At 42.0% G+C, this 20,442-nt stretch overlaps 1 protein-coding gene across 1 annotated transcript in view; it reads right to left on the minus strand.

Annotated features, from left to right (window-relative positions):
- Positions 1-20,442, minus strand: part of CUL3 (cullin 3) — a 233,785-nt gene that overhangs the window by 91,724 nt on the left and 121,619 nt on the right. The window contains exons 5-8 of the mRNA XM_029615271.1: positions 13,931-14,045; positions 9,027-9,255; positions 1,365-1,510; positions 703-879 (exon numbers count right to left, since the gene is read on the minus strand). Coding sequence (XP_029471131.1) covers positions 703-879; positions 1,365-1,510; positions 9,027-9,255; positions 13,931-14,045 — 667 coding nt within the window. The remainder of the gene's footprint in view (positions 1-702; positions 880-1,364; positions 1,511-9,026; positions 9,256-13,930; positions 14,046-20,442) is intronic.

Genomic DNA, 20,442 nt, shown 5'->3' on the forward strand with positions numbered 1-20,442 from the left:
GATTGGCCACTGTTGGAAACATGATGCTGGGCTTGATGGGCCCTTGGTCTGACCCAGTATGGCATGTTCTTATGCCAGTTAATGAGGCTTACACATTGTATACCGAAATTAGTTATTCAGCACTAAAGAGTTTTGAGTTCTTGCACAACAGTACACAGAGCCTTGAGATACAGTTTACAACTTGATATGAGGGGTCCAGAAGAGTGTCCCCTCTGAGACCCTGGGTCATACCAGGCACATGATGCTACCATAAGCTTCATGTTTTTAAAGAGTCAAAAATTCTGAAAAACTTCCACAAGAACAAAATAGCAGTGAGCATCTTATGTGCCAAAGATAGAAACCCCCACCCCTCCAAAAAAATTCCCATACCCCAAGAAACAAAAGCATTAGTTGTAATTCCTTGTAGATATGCAGCGTTCATTTAGAAGTAAAATGGTTTATGCTTTCATAAGAAAGACAGAAATCATTCTTACAGTACCTGGAAACCAATAATTTTAACTATTCTATTTCAAGGATGCAATGTCTTCAATTTAAAGAAGCTAAAGAACTGGCAACAATGTAAAACAAGTCATCCTGAATTTTGAACACAAGTGAACCTTTTATGTGAAGATACCCTACAAAATCTGCAAAAGAAGAAATCAGTTATTACACAATGTATCTAATTTGGTCACAATGTTTTTTCATAACTGAGCTTATACTTACTCCCTTGACTCCTTTTTTCAGTTTATCATCAATAAATAATGAAAGGTACTCTGGAGACCTGGAATTGAGGTTGAGAAAATACTCAAAGTCGCCTGCAATTGTCTGCTTGAAAAGTCGGTCATTATTGAACGATTCCTGAAGAAAACGATCAAATCTACTCTTTAAATCCAGTAAGCCCTTAGAAATAAAGAAAACAAAATCAAGAAACATCACAATTTTAGAACAATACTAACAATGTGATTGGCCAGATACCATTGTGGGGATCATGAACTGACATTCTTTATAAAAGACAATCACCAATGATAAAACAGTTCAGAATAGTTTATATTGCATTGCAGGGTGTGCACTAAACCAATTCACAATACCTGGATGCCAATAATGAAAGACAAGGCTCACAGGATGTATGTCTATTTTAATATCTATTCTTCTTTATCCATGGTTTTAAAATTATATTTACAGATCCTCCTAAAACTTTAGAACTATACTCAATTGAGATCAAATGTCTATATATAAAAATAACAAATAAATAAATACAGTTCAGCAAATGTTTTGGCCCTGTTGTAAAGAATACCATGTAGATTATGTCAGTGATTAACTTCTAATACTCTGCACATCAAGAACACAGTGTGCATGAAGAAAGATTCCACGGAAGTTCCACCTACTTGAATATAATCAACAGGGTTCTTTCCTTCTCCTTCTTCAGATACAAGTGCTTTGCCTTGTTCTCTTAGGTAAGAGCTCATACATTCGCACATTGTCTTCAAGCCATTTGGTACGCGGCTAAATAGTTTGTACATGCAAGCAAGGTCTGAAACCAAAATGGTGACATTTTTTTCTTGTTAACATTTATGGTGAAACATTTTCAAAAAAATGGACTTAGAAAAAAACCCAAGGATTTAAGTGACTTGCAAGTTACAGCTTTTATTAAAGTGTTTACACTGAAATAACCAACATATTTCCTTAAATTTAGATATTTAAGAATTATGTTCAATAACATAACTATTAATTTAGTATAAAAGAATTCTATCTTTAAGTATATCCAAGATTTACCAGAAGATTCAAATGTTATTAAAACCTGCAAATAGGATTATTTTGATCCTCCTTTTAAACATAAGATGGCAACAAACATATAGAGGATAATTTTAAGACTGTCTGCATGAGCATAAACTCTGTTCACACTTTCACTTGAAAAAAATTACCCGTACCCATTTACACCTATTAACTTGTACAGGTAGTTTTCCAAGGAAAACTTAACTTGCATACTTTGAAAATGCAAAAGCACGTGCCTAGTCTCACCCCCCTCCCAGGAACTCCTCCTGCCACTGTGGGTGAAAGTACACACAGAGGCCCTATTTGCATACTTTTACCAATACATAGGGCGGATAATTTTCAAAGACCCCATTTCTGCAGGTAAAGCACTATTTTACTTGTGGAAAAGGCTTTAAAAGTTACCCTCAATGTCCAAAATACTCCAGTCTGAAATGTAATGCACGAGTAGGGTCCTTCATTTTCAGTTTACACATTTTCAACCATAAAATCCAAGATTTGTCCCAAAGGTGACAACTGGTTAAAACCAATTCTCACCCTAATTTTTGGATAATTAAAAATCTGTTCCAAAGCTGCAGATGCAGCACATCAAGGCCTCTAGCCACTTCTGAAAGCCAGTGTGGGCCAAAGTGCATGTTGTGTTTCAAATCCTGTCCCCCTACTCCACCAGTGAGAGCGCTCCCCTTCCAGTGCTGCCCATGCCGTTTCACCTCATCACCCCAAGCAAAGGGCCTGTTGTTTGGTGCCATGAATGCATTTGAAGCAGGCACTGTCAACCAGAAGCATTTCCTAGCCAGCTCCCTGGCCCTGAACAAAAGCAGAAGTGCAATTTCTTTTTTAAATTTATTTATATTCCACTTTGTGGTGCTACAGAGGTTGGGAGCCTCTGTAAACATGCAGCCATAGCAGAGAGGAGAAGCCTGGAGCCATCTCAGGTAAGGATGAATGCTGTTGCAAAGGAGGTGTGGGGGGAGGGCAGGGGATGGAGAGAGTTATGGGGATGGCTACTGAACGGATGGGTGGGAGAATTTGCTCAATGGAGAAATTACTTACCTGATAATTTTAATTTCCTTAGTGTAGACAGATGGACTCAGACCAATGGGTTATGCTCTCCTGCCAACAGATGGAGACGGAATCAGATTTCAAAGCTGACCTCACTCTATACTTAACCCTGCAGTGACCTCAGCCCTCCAGTATTCTCTTCAAAAGCCACTGTGGACATACTAATGAAAAAACTTGATTTAAAAATGATTAAAAATAGATAACCGTAACTGTACTCAACCAATTATAAACACTGAACCTCAGTAGGAATATAGCTGCCCTGATCTAATGACTGGATGAAGGCTTACCTGTAATCTCTTGGATTCGATATCCGCTCTATGGGCAAATCCTTTGCACTGTTCTTGGGCAGCTAAGAGCAGGATGCTGAGCCTATCTGTCTACACTAAGGAAAACAAAATTATCAGGTAAGTAATTTCTCCATTTCCTAGTGTGTAGCCAGATGGACTCAGGATCAATGGGATGTACAAAAGCTACTCCTGATCGGGGTGGGAGGCTGCTCGTGGTCCAGTTAATACCGCCCTTGCAAAGGTTGCTTCTTCTCAGGCCTGTATGACCAGGTGATAGAACTTGGAGAAGGTGTGCAAGGAGGACCACATCGCCGCTCGGCAGATCTCGACAGGGGACTGCAGACTAACGTCCGCCCATGAGACTGCCTGAGCCCTGATGGAATGAGCTTTAGCCTGAGAAGGTAATGCTTTCCTGCCACCACATAGGCTCCCATGACCACCTTCTTAAGCCAGTGAGCTATGGTAGCCTGCAAAGCTGGTTCGTCCTGCTTCTTCCACCATGAAGGACAAACAGGCGTCCCCGTCTTTCGGACTGGTTCTGAAACTTCCAAATACCGCACCAAACGTCTACTGACATCCAAATGACGGAGGAGGCAATATTCCTCCGTGTCCTTGAGTTTATCGATGGATGGCAATGAAATGGACTGATTCAAATGAAACTCCAGGACTACTTTGGGCAAGAAGGACGGAACTGTATGAAGACGTAATGATCCTGGAGTCATGTGGAGGAACAGTTCCAGACACAACAATGCCTGCAATTCAGAAATGCAACGCTCCAAGCACATAGCCACCATGAACACCGTTTTCAAGGTTAATAAATGCAAGGAAAGACTGCGCAGACCTGCCAAAAATTCCAATACTAGATTAAGATTCCACAAGAGAACCAGCAACTGTAGGGGAGGCTGAAGGTGCTTCACTCCCTTTAGAAAATGGACTATGTCCGGGTGAGCCGACAGGAAGGCTCTGCTCACCTCACCCCTGAAACAGGGAAGAGCTGCCACCTGTACCTCCAAGGAGTTAAGAGGCCAAACCTTTACTCAAGCCCTCCTGTAAAAAGTCCAAAATAAGTGGATTTTGACTGCTCCTCGCACCAGGCTTCAAATACTCTCCAGACTCGCACATACACTAGGTGCTTGGAGAACATCCAAACGTGAAGGTAACTATTACCACTGCTGAATGTCCTCACTTCATCAAGCGAACCCCTCAAGGGCCAGACCTTAAGACAGAATAAACTCTGATCCTCGTGAAGCAGGATACCTGTGCAGTGGAAGACACAGGGGATCTCTACCATGAATTTCCACATGTCCACGTACCACAGATGGCTGGGCCAATCTGGTGCTAATAGTAGGACTAAACCCCTGTGGTGTCCGATTCTGTGAATGACCCTGCCCAGCAGGGACCACTGAGGGAAGGCATAAAGTAACTTCTTCCGGCCAGAGCTGAACGAGGGCATCAATTCCCAGGACTGTGGATCTCTTCTGCAAATGAAGAATCGGGGAACCTTTGTGTTGAGATGTGGCCAGTAGGTCGATGGATGGGAGGTCCCAGCGATCTATCAGTTGAACTGCTTTGTCAGACAACACCCACTCTCCTGGATCCTGACTCTCCCTGCTTAGAAAGTCTGCTCTGACAGTCTTTTCCTGCAATGTGGGAGGCCAATTGCATCTGTAGATGTATTTCCGCCCATTCCATAAGGAGGTCTATCTCCTGACACACTTGCTGGCTCCTGGTTCCTCCCTGCCTGTTGATGTAGGCTACAGTCGTTGCGTTGTTTGACATTACACGGACCACTTGACCATGGTGTCTGTGGCTGAATTGTTAGTTCGCCAGCCTTACTTGCCTGGGCTTCCAGGTGATTGATGCTCCAGAGGGGGTCTTCCTCCGTCCAACATCTCTGGGCCGTGAGTTCCTGACAGTGAGTTCCCCAGCCCTGGAGACTCACGTCCATTGTGAGAACCAGCCATTTCGGGGGGAACAGGGACACACCCCTGCTCAGATGAGCCTGCAACCACCACTGGAGATGAGAGCAGATTCCCATCAGTAAGTGTAGCTGATTCGAATAGTCTTGAGACTGTGGGTTCCAACATGACAACAGCGAGCGTTGAAGGGGGCACATGTACGCTCTCATCCATGGCATTACTTCCAAGGTTGCTACCATCTACGCTCTACACTGTTGGGCGTATTGTGTTCATCAACTGTCGCACCTGGGACATCAACTTCAGAAGACCTTGCTGAGCCTGGTGTCGAACCAGACTCACAGATACTCCAACGACTGGGAAGGCTTGAGACTGCTCTTGTCCAGGTTTACTACCCAAACGAGTTCCTGAAGCAAGGAGTCACCCGGAGGCTCTCTTCCACGGACTTGGCCCGGATCAACCAGTCGCCCAAGTACGGGTGTAGCAGGATTCCTTCTCTTCTCAATGCTGCCACCACGACCACCATAATTGGAGAATGTTCTGGAGGCAGTGGTGAGGCAAAAGGGTAGTGCCCAGAACCAATAATGGCACCCCAGTACCAAACAAGCGTAGGAAGCGTTGGTGTTCTTGACAGATTGGAATATGTAGGTAGGCCTCGGATAGATCCAGAGAGGTTAGAAACTCTCCCATTAGTACGGCCGTTATCACGGAGCATAAAGTTTCCATGCGGAAATGACTCACTCGTAGGTGACTGTTGACACTCGAGGTCCAGGATGGGGCGAAAAGAACCTTTCTTCCTGGGTATGATAAAATAGATGAAATAACACTCCGTATTTTCCTGGGGCGTAGGTACTGGGATTACAGCCCTCATCCTGAGGAGCCTTAAAAGAGTAATCTCCACTGCCTGCTTTTTGTGCTGGGAGTGGCAAAGAGACAACATAAATATGTCCCAAGGAGTGCTGCAAAATTCCAGCGCATATCCTTCTCGTACGACCTCCAGTACCCATTTGTCTAAAGTGATCGACTCACCATTGGTAAAAGAGAGGCAGTCGACCCCTTATCTTCTCATTCCAAAGATGGGTCAACCAATTTTCACTGGGAAGTTTGGGACGAGCCTGAACTCAAAACCGGTCCCTCTCTTGGGCTGCCGACTACGAAAGGACTGAGGGCTCCCAATAGGCCGAGATCTCTGAAATGTTGAGTTTCTATAGGGGCGGAAACGTTGGGAGCCTCTGGACCGGCCCCTCAGATGTGGGACACTGCAACTGCTTCCTCTTATCTTCCAGGAGACGGAGAACTGGGGATTCACCCCATTTATTGGCCAGTTTTTCCAAATCATTTCCAAATAGGAGTGCTCCTTTAAAGGGCAACTTTGTAAGGTTGGCCTTGGAGGTTGTGTTGGCTGATTAATTCTGCAACCATAGCTGTCTTCTGGCTGCTACTACTGAGGCCACTCCTCTGGCTTAAGTATGGACTAAATCAGAGCCCGCGTCTGCTAAAAAGGCAGCGGTGGGTTCCATAGCAGCTCTGGGATTCACCCTGGCATCATCCACCTCCTGCAAGTGAAGCAGGTATGAACAAGCAACCAGGGGACAACAAGAAGCAGTCTGTAAGGTCATTGCTATTGCATCAAAGGCTTGTTTAAGGACGGACTCCATCCATTTATCGTGTGCATCCTTTAAGGCCACTCCTCCCTCCACTGGGATAGTTGTGCTCTTAGAGACGGCATCCACTTTAGCGAAATGCAAATGCTCTCTCACCACTGGATCCAGCGGGTATAGCGCCTCTAATGTTCGGCCCCCTTTAAAACTTTCTTCTGGGGCGTCCCATTCCAGATCAATCAGCTCCTAGATGGCTTCCAGTACTGGAAAGTAGCAAGAGGCTTTCCGCAGGGAAATCAGAATAGGATTCTTCTTTGATTCCATCATAAAAGTCTGCCCCGGGAACTCCCAGCATCTTCAGGGTCTGAGAAACCAGGGCCAGCAATTTGTCTCTATGAAAGAACTAACATGGTTCAATATGGTTCCAACCAGAGGGAAATTTCCCCTTTTTCCAAAGGATCCGGATTCTCCTCTTCATCTGTGCCATCAGGGTCCCTTACTAGCCATACCCTTGGTCAGGCGATAGAAATGGGAGAGGGAGGGGTTACCGGCTGGGGTTCCGTCCAGACAGGGGCAAGCGAGGTAGTAGATTGCACCTGTACAAAGGCTTGCAGCCCCTGGAAAAATTCCACCCAATAAAAAGCCTTCCGGTCCATGCCTAGTCCAGGGGGAACTGGGGTGGGCCCAGCTGAGTTTCCCTCTCCCAGGGACAACCCAGACAAGGTGGTTTTCAGGTCCAGAATATTTCCAGTTAAGGCTGTGACTAACCCATCATCTGAATGGGAGGAGCCAGGATTAGCGAAGTCAGAGGAAGTCAACTCTCCTTGGGCTTCCCTCACAGTGCTGACAGGTTGGAATTCAGGTCAGGCTGTGAAGCCCTCATACGACAAGCAGCGCAGAGAGCAAGGCGTTTAGGTTTCTTGGTTGCCGGCACCATTGGCAGAGGTAACTGTGTGTTCCAATTGGCTAGCACTTAAATTAAATGTACGCAAATTTAAAGCGCCTAGAGAGCACGGCAAGGTGCAAGCTTGGTCCGTGCACTCAGCTTTACCTGTATTCGTTCACAACGTTGTGCACATAAGTACGCGCTGACGTTACGAGAACAGCGCGTACACAGAGCGAACCCACTGCGCATACAGACGTCTTATGTAGGGCCTAACTGCACTCACAGAAATGCACACAAGATGGCGCCGACGAGGTCATGCACGCAGTGTGCCTAAAGCGGGGCTTAGCCCACAGAGGGCTGCTCAACCCGCTCGGAGGCCCAATTTCCCTTACCCCCACGGGAGCAGGAACATTGTCGGTAAGGCGCGCCAAGCACGGAGACTGGAGGAAACCTACCAGAAATCCCTCCAATTGTATCTGGATCGCTAAATTATTATTATTTTTTTAATTTACCTGGGCTCAGCGCTTACTGGCTGAGTACAGAGACAGTCTCCGGCTGCGTGGGGAGAGGGCTTTGGCAGTCATTGCTCGGCTTCCTACACCTGCTGCCTTTCAGCTGCTTGAGAAGCAAAGTCCATGCCAAGAACCAGCTTCTGGACCAAGGCACACCTCTGAGGGATCTCATGAATTCTCAACTGGAGGAGGTATCACTGCAGCAGAGCGGGGCGTAAATTTTCTTCAATTTAGAATATAGAATTTCTCCTTCCAAAAATTACAGCAATCCCCTGCAGGAGCGGAGAAATACTAGAGGGCTGAGGTCACTGTAGGGATATGTATATGGTGATGTCATCTTTGAAATCTGACTCAGTCTCCATCTGCTGGCAGGGAAGCAGAACCCATTGGCCCTGAGTCCTTCTGGCTACATGCTAGGAAATATAGTTTTATTGTCCTAGCTTTTGTCTGCCTAAATAATCAAATATTTACATGGAAAAAATGAGTCTTTCAAACTGATTTTCAGATAAATTCCTGAGAAAAATATATAAAAACCACAAATGAAGGTCCCTATACATAAGTGAGCAAAATCTAAGGAAATAACTTGTTCATATTTCTTGAACTCCACCGTAGCTTGCTAGAAGCAGCACTCTATAGCCTTTTAATTTTAATACTGAAAAGCATTCACAATAAGATAACCAACAATAATCAAGTCTCGTTTTTGCAGAGTAATGGCATGGCCAGAGAAAAAAAGAAGTTTAATTCATTATCAAAAACAGTTAAAAAAAAAAATTCCAGTTTATAACTTGGTTAACTTGTTATATTTAACACCAGTTGTCCTCTACTACATATAGAAGGAACAGCTGCTGCTTCATCTAGGTTACAAAAAATTCTGTAAATATCCAACAGTTCTAGCAAATACAGCTTATTTGACCTATCCATGATGGTATAGCACACACAAAAATAAGATCACTAGGCACTGAAAATAAAATTTTATTAATTTACTAAAACTGTAATAATGCTTATATACTTGCCTTCTGTCTTTCCATTTTTCAGCATATGAACTAGACCAGAATTCTCCATTTCTACAATGGTCTTCATATGTTTAGAAATAAGCTCCCTCTCAACAACCTTCACTATTGGCTCCTCTGTTGATTTGTCGAGGCAGTGCATCACCCGCTCTATTTCTTCATTAATTCTAGCTTCCACTTTCTTTATGTATACTGAAGCACTGTTCTCAGCTAAAAATTTCTGACTTTCCATCTAGAATTACAAATATGATGATTTCTTAATAAGAAAAACAAACGAGGCAAAAAAGTACTTAATATTTGTTTATTCATACTTGTATCTGAAAGCCATTCACATGAATGCCAGGAGTGTTAAACTTAGGTCCAGGAAGAGCACCCTTGTGCTCTCTCAACAGATGTATATATACACTTTCATTTGAGAATGAGAAAGAAAATATTCTCACATCTACCTTTAAAATATTAAATGCAAAGCTGGAACTCACATATGCAAAACGTGTTAACAGTTAAATTATATGCATGTGTTCAATCACTCTCAAAATTATAACAGATACTCAAAGCATAAATCACCATTTCAAGTATTTATATAAGTCTAGCATCATTAAACTGATGTTTAAGGTTCTTGGTTGCTGTGAAAAGCTTTGCTTTATTTCATATTCGCAATTGAATCATCTACTTCCATCTCACCCAGGATAGTGCGATGTAATAAGGGAGGGACATTAACTAAATTACCTATCATTTTTAGCCTAGAGGTAGAATTCTTACTTGAATGTTGAAATTCCCAGATTCCAGTTGTAGCACTATCTATTACTGCAAGGTGAGTAGCAATTAGCTCATTTAAAACAATTCGAAGAAAATTCTTTTTCACTCAGCACACAGTTAATCTTTGGAATTCATTGCCAGAGGATGTGGTTACAGCAGATAGTGCTGGAAACAGGATACTGGGCTTGATGGACCCTTGGACTGACCCAGTATGGCATAACTTATGTTCTTATAAAACCTTCACTAATGACAACAATATTGGATTCTGAACCTATCACATGCTGTCAGGCAAACTGTTTCCATCTTGAGAAGGAAAGCATGAGACATGCTATATCTGTGGGGTTTTTTTTTTTTGGTTTTTTTTTTAAATATATATCAGTAGTCATCATTCAGGAAAAGGATCTAGGCATCATCATTGATATTTTGAATATTCTGCTCAGTATGCAATGGCAACCAAGAAAGCAAATAGAATGCTAGGAATAATTAGGAAAGGAATGGAGAATATGTATTGCTCCATGGTGTGACATCTTGAGTATTTTGTGTAATTCTGGTCAAAATGGAGAAAAGCTAAAGAGGTTAGGACTCTTCAGCTTTGAAAAGAGACAGCTGAGGGGAGATATGATAGAGGTCTATAAAATAATGAGTGGAGTGGAATGAGTAAAGGTGAATCAGTTGTGTACTCTTTCAAAGCATACAAAGACTAGGGGACACACAAAGTTACTAGGTAATACATGTAAAGCTAATAAGAGAAATTTCTTTTTACCCAATGCATAATTAAGCTCCAGAATATGTTGCCAGAGGATGTGGTGAAAGCTATTAGTGTAGCTGTGTTTAAAAATGATTTGGACAAGTTCCTGGAGGAAAAGTCCATAAACCATTAAGATGGAGTTGCAGAAATCCACTACTTACTCCTTGGATAAGCAGCAAGGAATCCAATTACTCCTTGGGATCCTGCCAGGTTCTTATGACTTGGCAGGCCACTGTTGGAAACAGGATACTGGGCTTGATGGACCTTTGGTCTGATTAAGTAGGGCAAATATGTTAAGGATGGGGATGACTCAAGAGGAGACTGCCATTGTCCTGAAGGAGAAATATCTGGTGAGAATTCAGAAAGAAGAGTCTGCTTTAACCCTTTCCAACTTATGAGGGGACCCTCTTAGATGAGTAGAATCCATCACTTTATACTGAGGATTTAACTCCGTAAGTTCTTGTGAAGAGACATCGATACTGGATTTTAGATGGCCTCGCTATATGATAAAAATTCCTGTCTTAGACAGGAGAGATTTCAATTTTCCTATCTGCTCTTCAGAGGCAAGGAAATTCTTCACTAGCTGACAGCTAAATCACATGGGCTGGGGAATCCTCTAAGCTAAAGCTAGAGAAGAGATAGTATTCAGAAACCCAGATCAATTTATCAACATTTAGGGCAGTCTTGTAAAACCATAGAACAATTCTACATTGCAACACCTTGTCTGCCATGGCAGCAATCAGTTCTGAGGCACCCTGTGCTAGAAGCATCGACAATTCCATTTAAACGTCATTGTGGGCCACAGACAGCACCGGTTGTGCCTCCTACTGTGCCCTAACCTCTGCAATGGGACTCCTGGGTTTATGTGTCTAAGTGCTTGGCTCTGATACTAACCATGGCATGCAGTACCTTGGCATGCCATGCCAAATGGAATGACTGTGCCTTAGGTTGTAAGCTTCATGCCAAGAACAAAGACCGTGCCCTGGTCGGCCCCAGGTCCAAATAAAACAAATGAATTGGTGCCATGGGAATTTGCCATTCCAAGAAGGATGAAGGGATCTGTGTCAATGAGGCTATCTCCCACTTCAGAGTCTAGGAGGGGCCTGCTCTAGCACAGCCCTGTGTAATGTACTTGAAGGGGGTGCCTCATGTTTGGGCACTCTTATCGAGAGTTTATCCAGCACTACAGGCTTCCAAGACTATATTCAATGCTTGACCTGAGGCAGATATCGTCATGGCAGGGGGAGTTTTCCTTTACACAAGGGAGAGAGGAATCTCCCTCGACTTGCCGTGTCAAGAGCCCAGAAACAACTCACTACTGTATGAAGAACAGCTCTGCCTATTCAGCCCTGTGCTAAATCTTAGGGCTCTTAACCATTGGCACTCTCCTTAGGGCCTCCATCTTCCAGGCATGATGCAGCTGCACTCTGGAGAACATCTAGACACATGTAGCACTTAGGGAAGTCACTGTCTGAGTCCAGGCAGCAACAACAGATGGGACATGCATCTGTAATGGACATCTGGCACCCACAGATACAGGCTTTGAATCGATTGAGTGTGGACTTCTCCGTGCTTTATTTATTTTTTAAAGAATGGAAAACTTCTGTTTGAGAGGCTGCTGAGGCAGTAGCAAAAAAATAGAAAGCAACAAGACCCTGACAAAGTACAAGGCCAAAAGCTGGAAATAAAAACAGAGGCTTGGATAAAGAACTGATAGGCTCCTGAGACAGCACATGCGTTCTTAAAGCTGGGTCTATGTCAGTGTCGCTGGATGACATCACCCATGCATTATGGCTAATTCATGCCCATTTGCTGATAGAGAACCAGGTAACAGCAGCAACCAAGATCGCTTTCTGGCGCTTCTGCATGGTTAAGCAATTATGCCCTTTTCTATGAACATTGGATTCAAAACAGTCATGCAATCAATAGTCTCTCACATTTTGACTATGGTAACCCCATCTACCCTGGTTCACCCCAAAAGACCCTCTCCAAACAATGTATCATAGTGGATAATACTTTAAAATCATCGGCTCAGTGTGCTGCAGTAGTCAAAAAAGCAAACAGAATGTTAGGAATTATTAGGAAGGGAATAGTTAATAAAATGGAAAATGTCATAATGCCTCTGTATCGCTTCATGGTGAGACCGCACCTTGAATACTGTGTACAACCCTGGTTGCCGCATCTCAAAAAAGATATAGCTGCGATGGAGAAGGTAAAGAGAAGGGCAACCAAAATGATAAAGGGGATGGAACAGCTCCCCTATGAGGAAAGGCTGAAGAGGTTAGGCCTGTCCAGCTTGGAGAAGAGACGGCTGAGGGGGAATATGATAGAGGTCTTTAAAATCATGAGAGGTCTTGAGCGAGTAGATGTGAATCGGTTATTTACACTTTGGATAATAGAAGGACTAGGGGGCATTCCATGAAGTTAGTAAGTAGCACATTTAAGACTAATCGGAGAAAATTCTCTCTCACTCAACGTACAATTAAGCTCTGAAATTTGTTGCCAGAGGATGTGGTTAGTGCAGTTAGTGAGGCTGGGTTCAAAAAAGGTTTGGATAAGTTATTGGAGGAGAAATTCATTAACTATTAATCAAGTTTACTTAGGGAATAGTCACTGCTATTAATTGCATCGGCAGCATGGGATCTTCTTGGTGGTTGGGTAATTGCCATGTTTTTGTGGCCTGGTTTGGCCTCTGTTGGAAACAGGATGCTGGACTTGATGGACCCTTGGTCTGACCCAGCATGGCAAGCTCTTATTCTTAAAGCAAAGGAAAGTATTGGCTCTTCTTACCAACTGAGGTGGCAAAAGACTATCAACCCACCTTAAACCTTCGCTCCTCCCAGAAACATTTGACTGCTCTTCCTCTCAAGGTTATTTGGCTGAAGAAAACAAGATCCAGAACATTCATGGGCTCGGCATCTAATTTATAGAATTCTCTATCCCCTGCCCTGGCCTGCACATCATCACAGAAAACATGACAACTGAAAACATTGTTTTTCAGGAATCTAAACATCCAGCTTCTTGATGGCTCATGAAAAGTAACTGACTGTCAAAACTTAAGACACTACAGACTCCACTCTTGCCCATGGGCTTAGATCCTATCCTTGATCCTCAGCCCTCAACTTTGCTCCTGACTCTTTTTTTCTAGTAGGGCTGATTTATACTGGGTTAAAGAATTTATCTGCTTAATGATCTTTAATTTGCACTGAATTTTATCTGTTTCTCAGATTTTTAACTTGTGAAGAGATGGTATATAAAACTTTCATCCATTTTGAAATAGCAGCCTATTCACGAAAGACGGAACAGAAGTCCAAAAATTAAATGAAGTTTTCAAAAACCAGGTCAATGAGTTAAAAGGAAATCACATTTAAATTCTAACAAATTTATATCAATGTTTCTATACCTGAAAGAATTCTGCAGACATCTCTAAAAACGGAGCCTCAAAATCTTCTTCATAGACTGATCGTCCTTCAAGGCCTAGAATCATTAACATCTGACATGCATTTCTTATTGCTCCTCTGCCAAAAAAATGATAATATTAGCTTACCAATATATGCATACTTTTTACTTGTAGGTCAGGAAAAGGATGAGATGGACTATATTAGAACTGAAATTAGAGTAGTTTTATTGCTACAAATGCTTAACACTTTTGAATAGATTTAATATACACAGAACATGTCTGCCACTGTTGTGAACAAAAACATTTAAGTAGGTTTGCCTACAATAAAAAAACTCTCTCTCTCTCTATATATATATATATCTATCAAGCCTACAGCAGCTGTGGCAAATTAGCCAAAATGTTTAATCAGAATACAAATTAGGATTCAGAGGTAAGTTTGCATAATCATATCATTATTAGCATGCTTGGATTTACCACTATGTCTCACCAAAAGTGACCCCCCCACCCCCTACGAAATATATATGATCATTCATGGAAAAAGATTCCTCGCTGGATGAATTAAATTCTAACAAATATACAGAATTACAGTGGAAAACCAATTTTTAGTTTAGTTTAATTAAATTTATCTAACTTTAATTTATAAAGCTCAAAGTGGTGAGCACTATAAACATAATATAAACAGTAAACAAAACAAGGGCAAACATGACTACAATTCAAGTTACAATAATATAATACAAATACAGACAAATTAAATCCTTCAAAACTAATGCATTAACAGATACATATAGTTAAAGCTTATGATACATTTTATAAATTGCAAATTTAGGTGTTTAGATTTGAGGCAATTAGCTGACACTAAAAATCACTTATCCAGCTACCTTTTAGCCAGTCAATGGGCGGATCTGGGCGGTGCTACTTATCTGGTTTCCCTAACTGGCTAAGTAGCGATATTCACTCTTATCTAGTTAATTGGATAAGTTAGACCAGCCATAGAGCAACATAGCCATGCCGCTGAATAACCCTTGTAACTTAACTGGATAAGTCATATCTGGCTAAGTTACTTACCAAAAGAATATCAAAAAATACACCACCTGTACAGCGAACTACTAAACTAGACAAAAAACAATCAAGAGCTGTGCTCTGTCGCTGACATTAAATAAACTTTTGATGAATAATGTATTATGTTTTGTGTTTGTTTTAATAAAGTAAGTACCTACACAATAAATGGAAAATTTGTAAAAATTATGTGTATAAGTTGACTTAAAAAATGATGAATGGAGTCAGAGAAAGGTTTCATACATACATTAACCTTCCTCCTCCTCCTCAGATGCTTTTAACAATTATTTTTTAAGAATTTTGTTTATAATTAGTGTTGTCCCGAAGGACGCCTGAAGACTCTTCCGTGGCAATGTAATATTTTCAAATGCGTACCTGCAAAAATTGACTAAATGAAACTCAATGAAATGTCAATAAAGGGTATAAAAACAGACTTCCCCGATTCTAGTTGGTGTGTCCATCTTCTTGTAAATTATCCCGACATGTTTCAGACATGGATGCCTTTCCTCAGGGAGTTTGATGTTTACTGGAAACCAACTTCACGGAGTCTGTAACCCTTTGCTCAACGATTCCTCCAGAGCTCAAAGTTTTTGCCACAAGGCGATCTTCCTCTGTCGATCGCCGGGAAGAATAATCTGTCAGGCGGGCTGACTCCTTATATATGTTTCTGCTGGAGCTAAAACCACCAATGAGAGACTTCAGAGCTGCAGCGGTGTTCATGACGTCACAATCGGACTTGAAAGGAAACTCGCTCTGTGTGATGGAAGTGCAGTGCACGGACCTGAAAGAGACACTCTAATCTGTCAATGTTCAGAGTGGCGTAATTCCTACGCCCTATTTGAAACTTTGAAGCAAGAGTACGATCTGGTTGAGAATTAGAACGACAGGGAAGCAAGATTGATAGCATGTCAAAAAACTTTGTCACTGTGCTCGACCAATCGTTTACAAAAGAGTATTGAAGTTGAGCTCATCATTCATGCCTCGGGGTGCAGAAGTTTTCAAAGTAAATATCCAGAAAGCTTCTCGTAAATTCAGAGACGAGCGTATGTCCCCACCGCGTGATGAGGGATTTACTCGCTCAATGATCGTCCATTTTAGATCAGAGATTTTGTGACCAGAATCTACTAGATGTTGAACCATGGGTAGCCGATGTGCTCAAAGAAGAGTCCCTGTTGGCTGACTCCAACACAATCAATCAAGAAGCAGCTTGGGATGAATATTTACGCTTGTCCAAACAGATCAGAATTACATGGTGCCACATTAGTGGAGTATGTGAAATTGCAAATTATTCCCAGAGGTCTTCGGATGCTTAAGGACCCTATGTTATTCAATGAAGATCCGGAATTTGTCAAAACCTGGTACACCATTCTGAACAAATGTTCATTGGACTTAATGTTGTTAATCATTACTCGAGCCAAGTCCAGTACCAAGGAACTCACAGCACAAACCAAAACCATCATGGAACAACTCATTACAGATCCTCTAGTGATTTCATTAGAGGACAAGTTGACAGAATTCCAGAATACATTGGAAGAATTTCGTACATCTATAAAAAGCGGTAAAGTATCGTAGCTAAAACGCGATCAAACCGACTATAAGTTAGACAGGGTGTACAACTGGATGGGTCCCAAAACAGCATCAAAGAGGGTCCGATTTACCTTCTCGTCTGATAAGGGAGATGACCAGACCAGCACTGCTGTCTCAGGAGATACCACAGAACATACTGGTACAACAGGCAAGGGCAATCGTTGGTCCAACCGAGGGAGAGGAAAGAAAGACAATCGAGGTGGACCAGCAACAACACGGTCCACGAGACAAAAGAAATGATAAACAATTTGTCAAGGGAACCCAGAGGTACCGAATCCCGAGTCTTCTTCGGTTATAAATATATCCTCTTTTCCCTTGACCAATAATCAGACAGCACTTCTGGACCAGGGATTGTCATATGTCCCGACCTCCAAGCATTCAGCTTTTGAAAGTCGTATCTTCATTCAACGTTTTATACGTAAATTAAATTTACGATTATACTTTGCAGATAGATCAGTTGGAGATGTTGATCCGTCCGTTGTAAAACCCAAGTCCAACTGGATACCGCCGGGTCCTTTGGACCCTCACATTCACACATTTCAAGCTTTGGTACTAAAGGATTTATCAACATTTGAATCTAAGCCACAGTGGAGATCACAGAACCTTTTCTCCAGCACAGAAGGAGGCCCTAATGAGTTTAAAAAAAGAATCACAGATCATCATCAAACCAGCCGATAAAGGGGGAGCAGTGGTGATACAAGACCGGTCCAAGTACATTGAAGATCTTATGGTGCATCTAACTGATTCCAAATACTACAGATTAACTCCAGAAGATCCCACTGAGGCTCTTAAGTCTCTAGTTCGTGAAGTGGTTGATAGTGATTTAAGGCTTACCACTAAAGAAAAAGCATATCTTGTGGTCCTTCATCCCAGGCGTCCAGTGATTTACTCCATTCCAAAAATACACAAGAGCTTAGTTGCTCCGCCGATCAGACCCATAGTATCACAAAATAGGTCGGTTTTGGAACCTGTTGCTAATTTTCTAGACTTATTTTTGCAACAGCATGTGGTACAGTCATTATCATATATCAGACACATCCTACTTTTTACAAAATTTAGAAGCATTGGAAGTACAGTGGGAATCAGTCATCATGGTGACCATGGACATAAACTCCCTATACACCAACATACCGCAAGACTCAGCATTGGAGATTGTGGAAAATGTATTGGGCCAACGCAGCAATACAGAAAGGATTAAAACTCACACATTGCTAGAGCTGGCAGAAATCGTGCTGCACAACAACTTTTTTTGGTTCGATCAGAATTGCTATCATCAGATACATGGCATCCCGATGGGGTCACCCCTCGCCCCATCAGTGGCAAACCTGTAAGTTGCCCAGTTCGAAAGGACTAGGGTGTACACTTCTAATTGGTGGCAACATCTTCTATGCTGGTATCGTTTCATAGACAATATTTTCTTTATCTGGAAAGGCTCAGAAACACAATTGCATTCTTTTTTAGAATGGATCAATACGCTGGATGAAAATTTGCAATTCACATCCCAAACTTCAAACTGTCAGATCACATTTCTTGACGTTCTGATTAATATAGAAAATGGGGAGCTTCATACCACCATCCACCGTAAACCGACTGATCGCAATAACTTGTTAAGATTTTCAAGCCATCATCCCCAGAGCTTCAAAATGGGGCTACCAGTGAGTCAGTACTTCAGAGCTAAAAGGATTTGTTCCACTGAGAAGGACTTTGAGACACAAGCAGCGATTTTGGCTAGTAGATTTCAACAGCGGGGTTATCCACAGAAGGCCATTAATAGAGCTTACAAAAGAGCAAAGTTCAGTGAACGAACAGCATTACTACAATACAAACCTCACAAGGAGGAAACACGGCTGACGTGTTTTGAAACAATCCACAGCAGCCAGTACAATAAAAGCAGCCATTCATAGACATTGGCACATATTGTCTATGCATGATATCTTTTTGGAACCACCCACATTCGCCATGTCTCGGGGGAAAAATATCAGAGATCAGATGGTACACGCTCAGATAGACAATCTGGATAGTGATGAACCCATAGTGGGTCATCAAATATGTGGCCATTGCACTTGGTGTGCACAAACCATTACAGGAGTCCAATGGGAAGACCCACTTTCAGGATACAAGATTTGGAGAAAGAGCAATACTAACTGCCAGTCCCACAATGTGGTGTATGCAATCATCTGTACATGTCCTAAGTTATATATAGGACGTACCACCAGACCCATCCGGGTAAGACTTGGGGAACACAAATCAAGATTTACCACACTGAAGCTAACCGCACCCATGGTTCAACATCTAGTAGATTCTGGTCACAAAATCTCTGATCTAAAATGGACGATCATTGAGCGAGTAAATCCCTCATCACGCGGTGGGGACATACGCTCGTCTCTGAATTTACGAGAAGCTTTCTGGATATTTACTTTGAAAACTTCTGCACCCCGAGGCATGAATGATGAGCTCAACTTCAATGCTCTTTTGTAAACGATTGGTCGAGCACAGTGACAAAGTTTTTTGACATGCTATCAATCTTGCTTCCCTGTCGTTCTAATTCTCAACCAGATCGTACTCTTGCTTCAAAGTTTCAAATAGGGCGTAGGAATTATGCCGCTCTGAACATTGACAGATTAGAGTGTCTCTTTCAGGTCCGTGCACCGCACTTCCATCACACAAAGCGAGTTTCCTTTCAAGTCAGATTGTGACGTCATGAACACCGCTGCAGCTCTGAAGTCTCTCATTGGTGGTTTTAGCTCCAGCAGAAACATATATAAGGAGTCAGCCCGCCTGACAGATTATTCTTCCCGGCGATCGACAGAGGAAGATCGCCTTGTGGCAAAAACTTTGAGCTCTGGAGGAATCGTTGAGCAAAGGGTTACAGACTCCGTGAAGTTGGTTTCCAGTAAACATCAAACTCCCTGAGGAAAGGCATCCATGTCTGAAACATGTCGGGATAATTTACAAGAAGATGGACACACCAACTAGAATCGGGGAAGTCTGTTTTTATACCCTTTATTGACATTTCATTGAGTTTCATTTAGTCAATTTTTGCGGGTACGCATTTGAAAACATTACATTGCCACGGAAGAGTCTTCAGGCGTCCTTCGGGACAACACTAATTATAAACAAAATTCTTAAAAAATAATTGTTAAAAGCATCTGAGGAGGAGGAGGAAGGTTAATGATTATAAGATCACCTTACAGAGGTGCTGGGCACCTACACTATGTATGAAAACTTTCTCTGACTCCATTCATCATTTTTTAAATCAACTTATACACATAATTTTTATAAATTTTCCATTTATTGTGTAGGTACTTACTTTATTAAAACAAACACAAAACATAATAAGTTACTTACCAGCCAGCGCTACTTATTGGGCCCCTTATATCAAGCGGCCTCGAGTTTGGTTCTAGAAACAGGAGGCAACTTTTTTTTTTGTTTTTTTAAATAAACTTGCCTGTGCAGATTAAAGGGCCCTATTTAGAACATACAAGGCAGTTTGAGAGACTAACATCTAGTTATATAGCTTGCTAGAACTGTACTATTTATAACCATTATATTCAATACAAGTTTCATCAAACAAAGCTTATGGTTATAGAAAATCAACCTACTGTAAATCATGTTTTCCATAGATAGGATAATTAGCCATGACACGTGGGAGTGACATCCAGCAGCAGCAAATAGACTCATCTCTCCTAGCTAGTATTTTTTTTTTAGCTTTACTGAGCATGTGTGAGAATTCCCATGCAGGCGTTACCTCACAAGACTTCTCAGTTGATATCAGAGGATTCTCTAAGGAGGCGGGTGGGTATTTAGCATAGCTAATTCATCCTATGGAAAACACCATTTATGATAAGTAAATTTGTTTTCTCCGTTAATAA

The sequence above is a fragment of the Rhinatrema bivittatum genome, chromosome 9 (genome assembly GCF_901001135.1).
Source record: "Rhinatrema bivittatum chromosome 9, aRhiBiv1.1, whole genome shotgun sequence".
Classification (NCBI taxonomy): Eukaryota; Metazoa; Chordata; class Amphibia; order Gymnophiona; family Rhinatrematidae; genus Rhinatrema; species Rhinatrema bivittatum.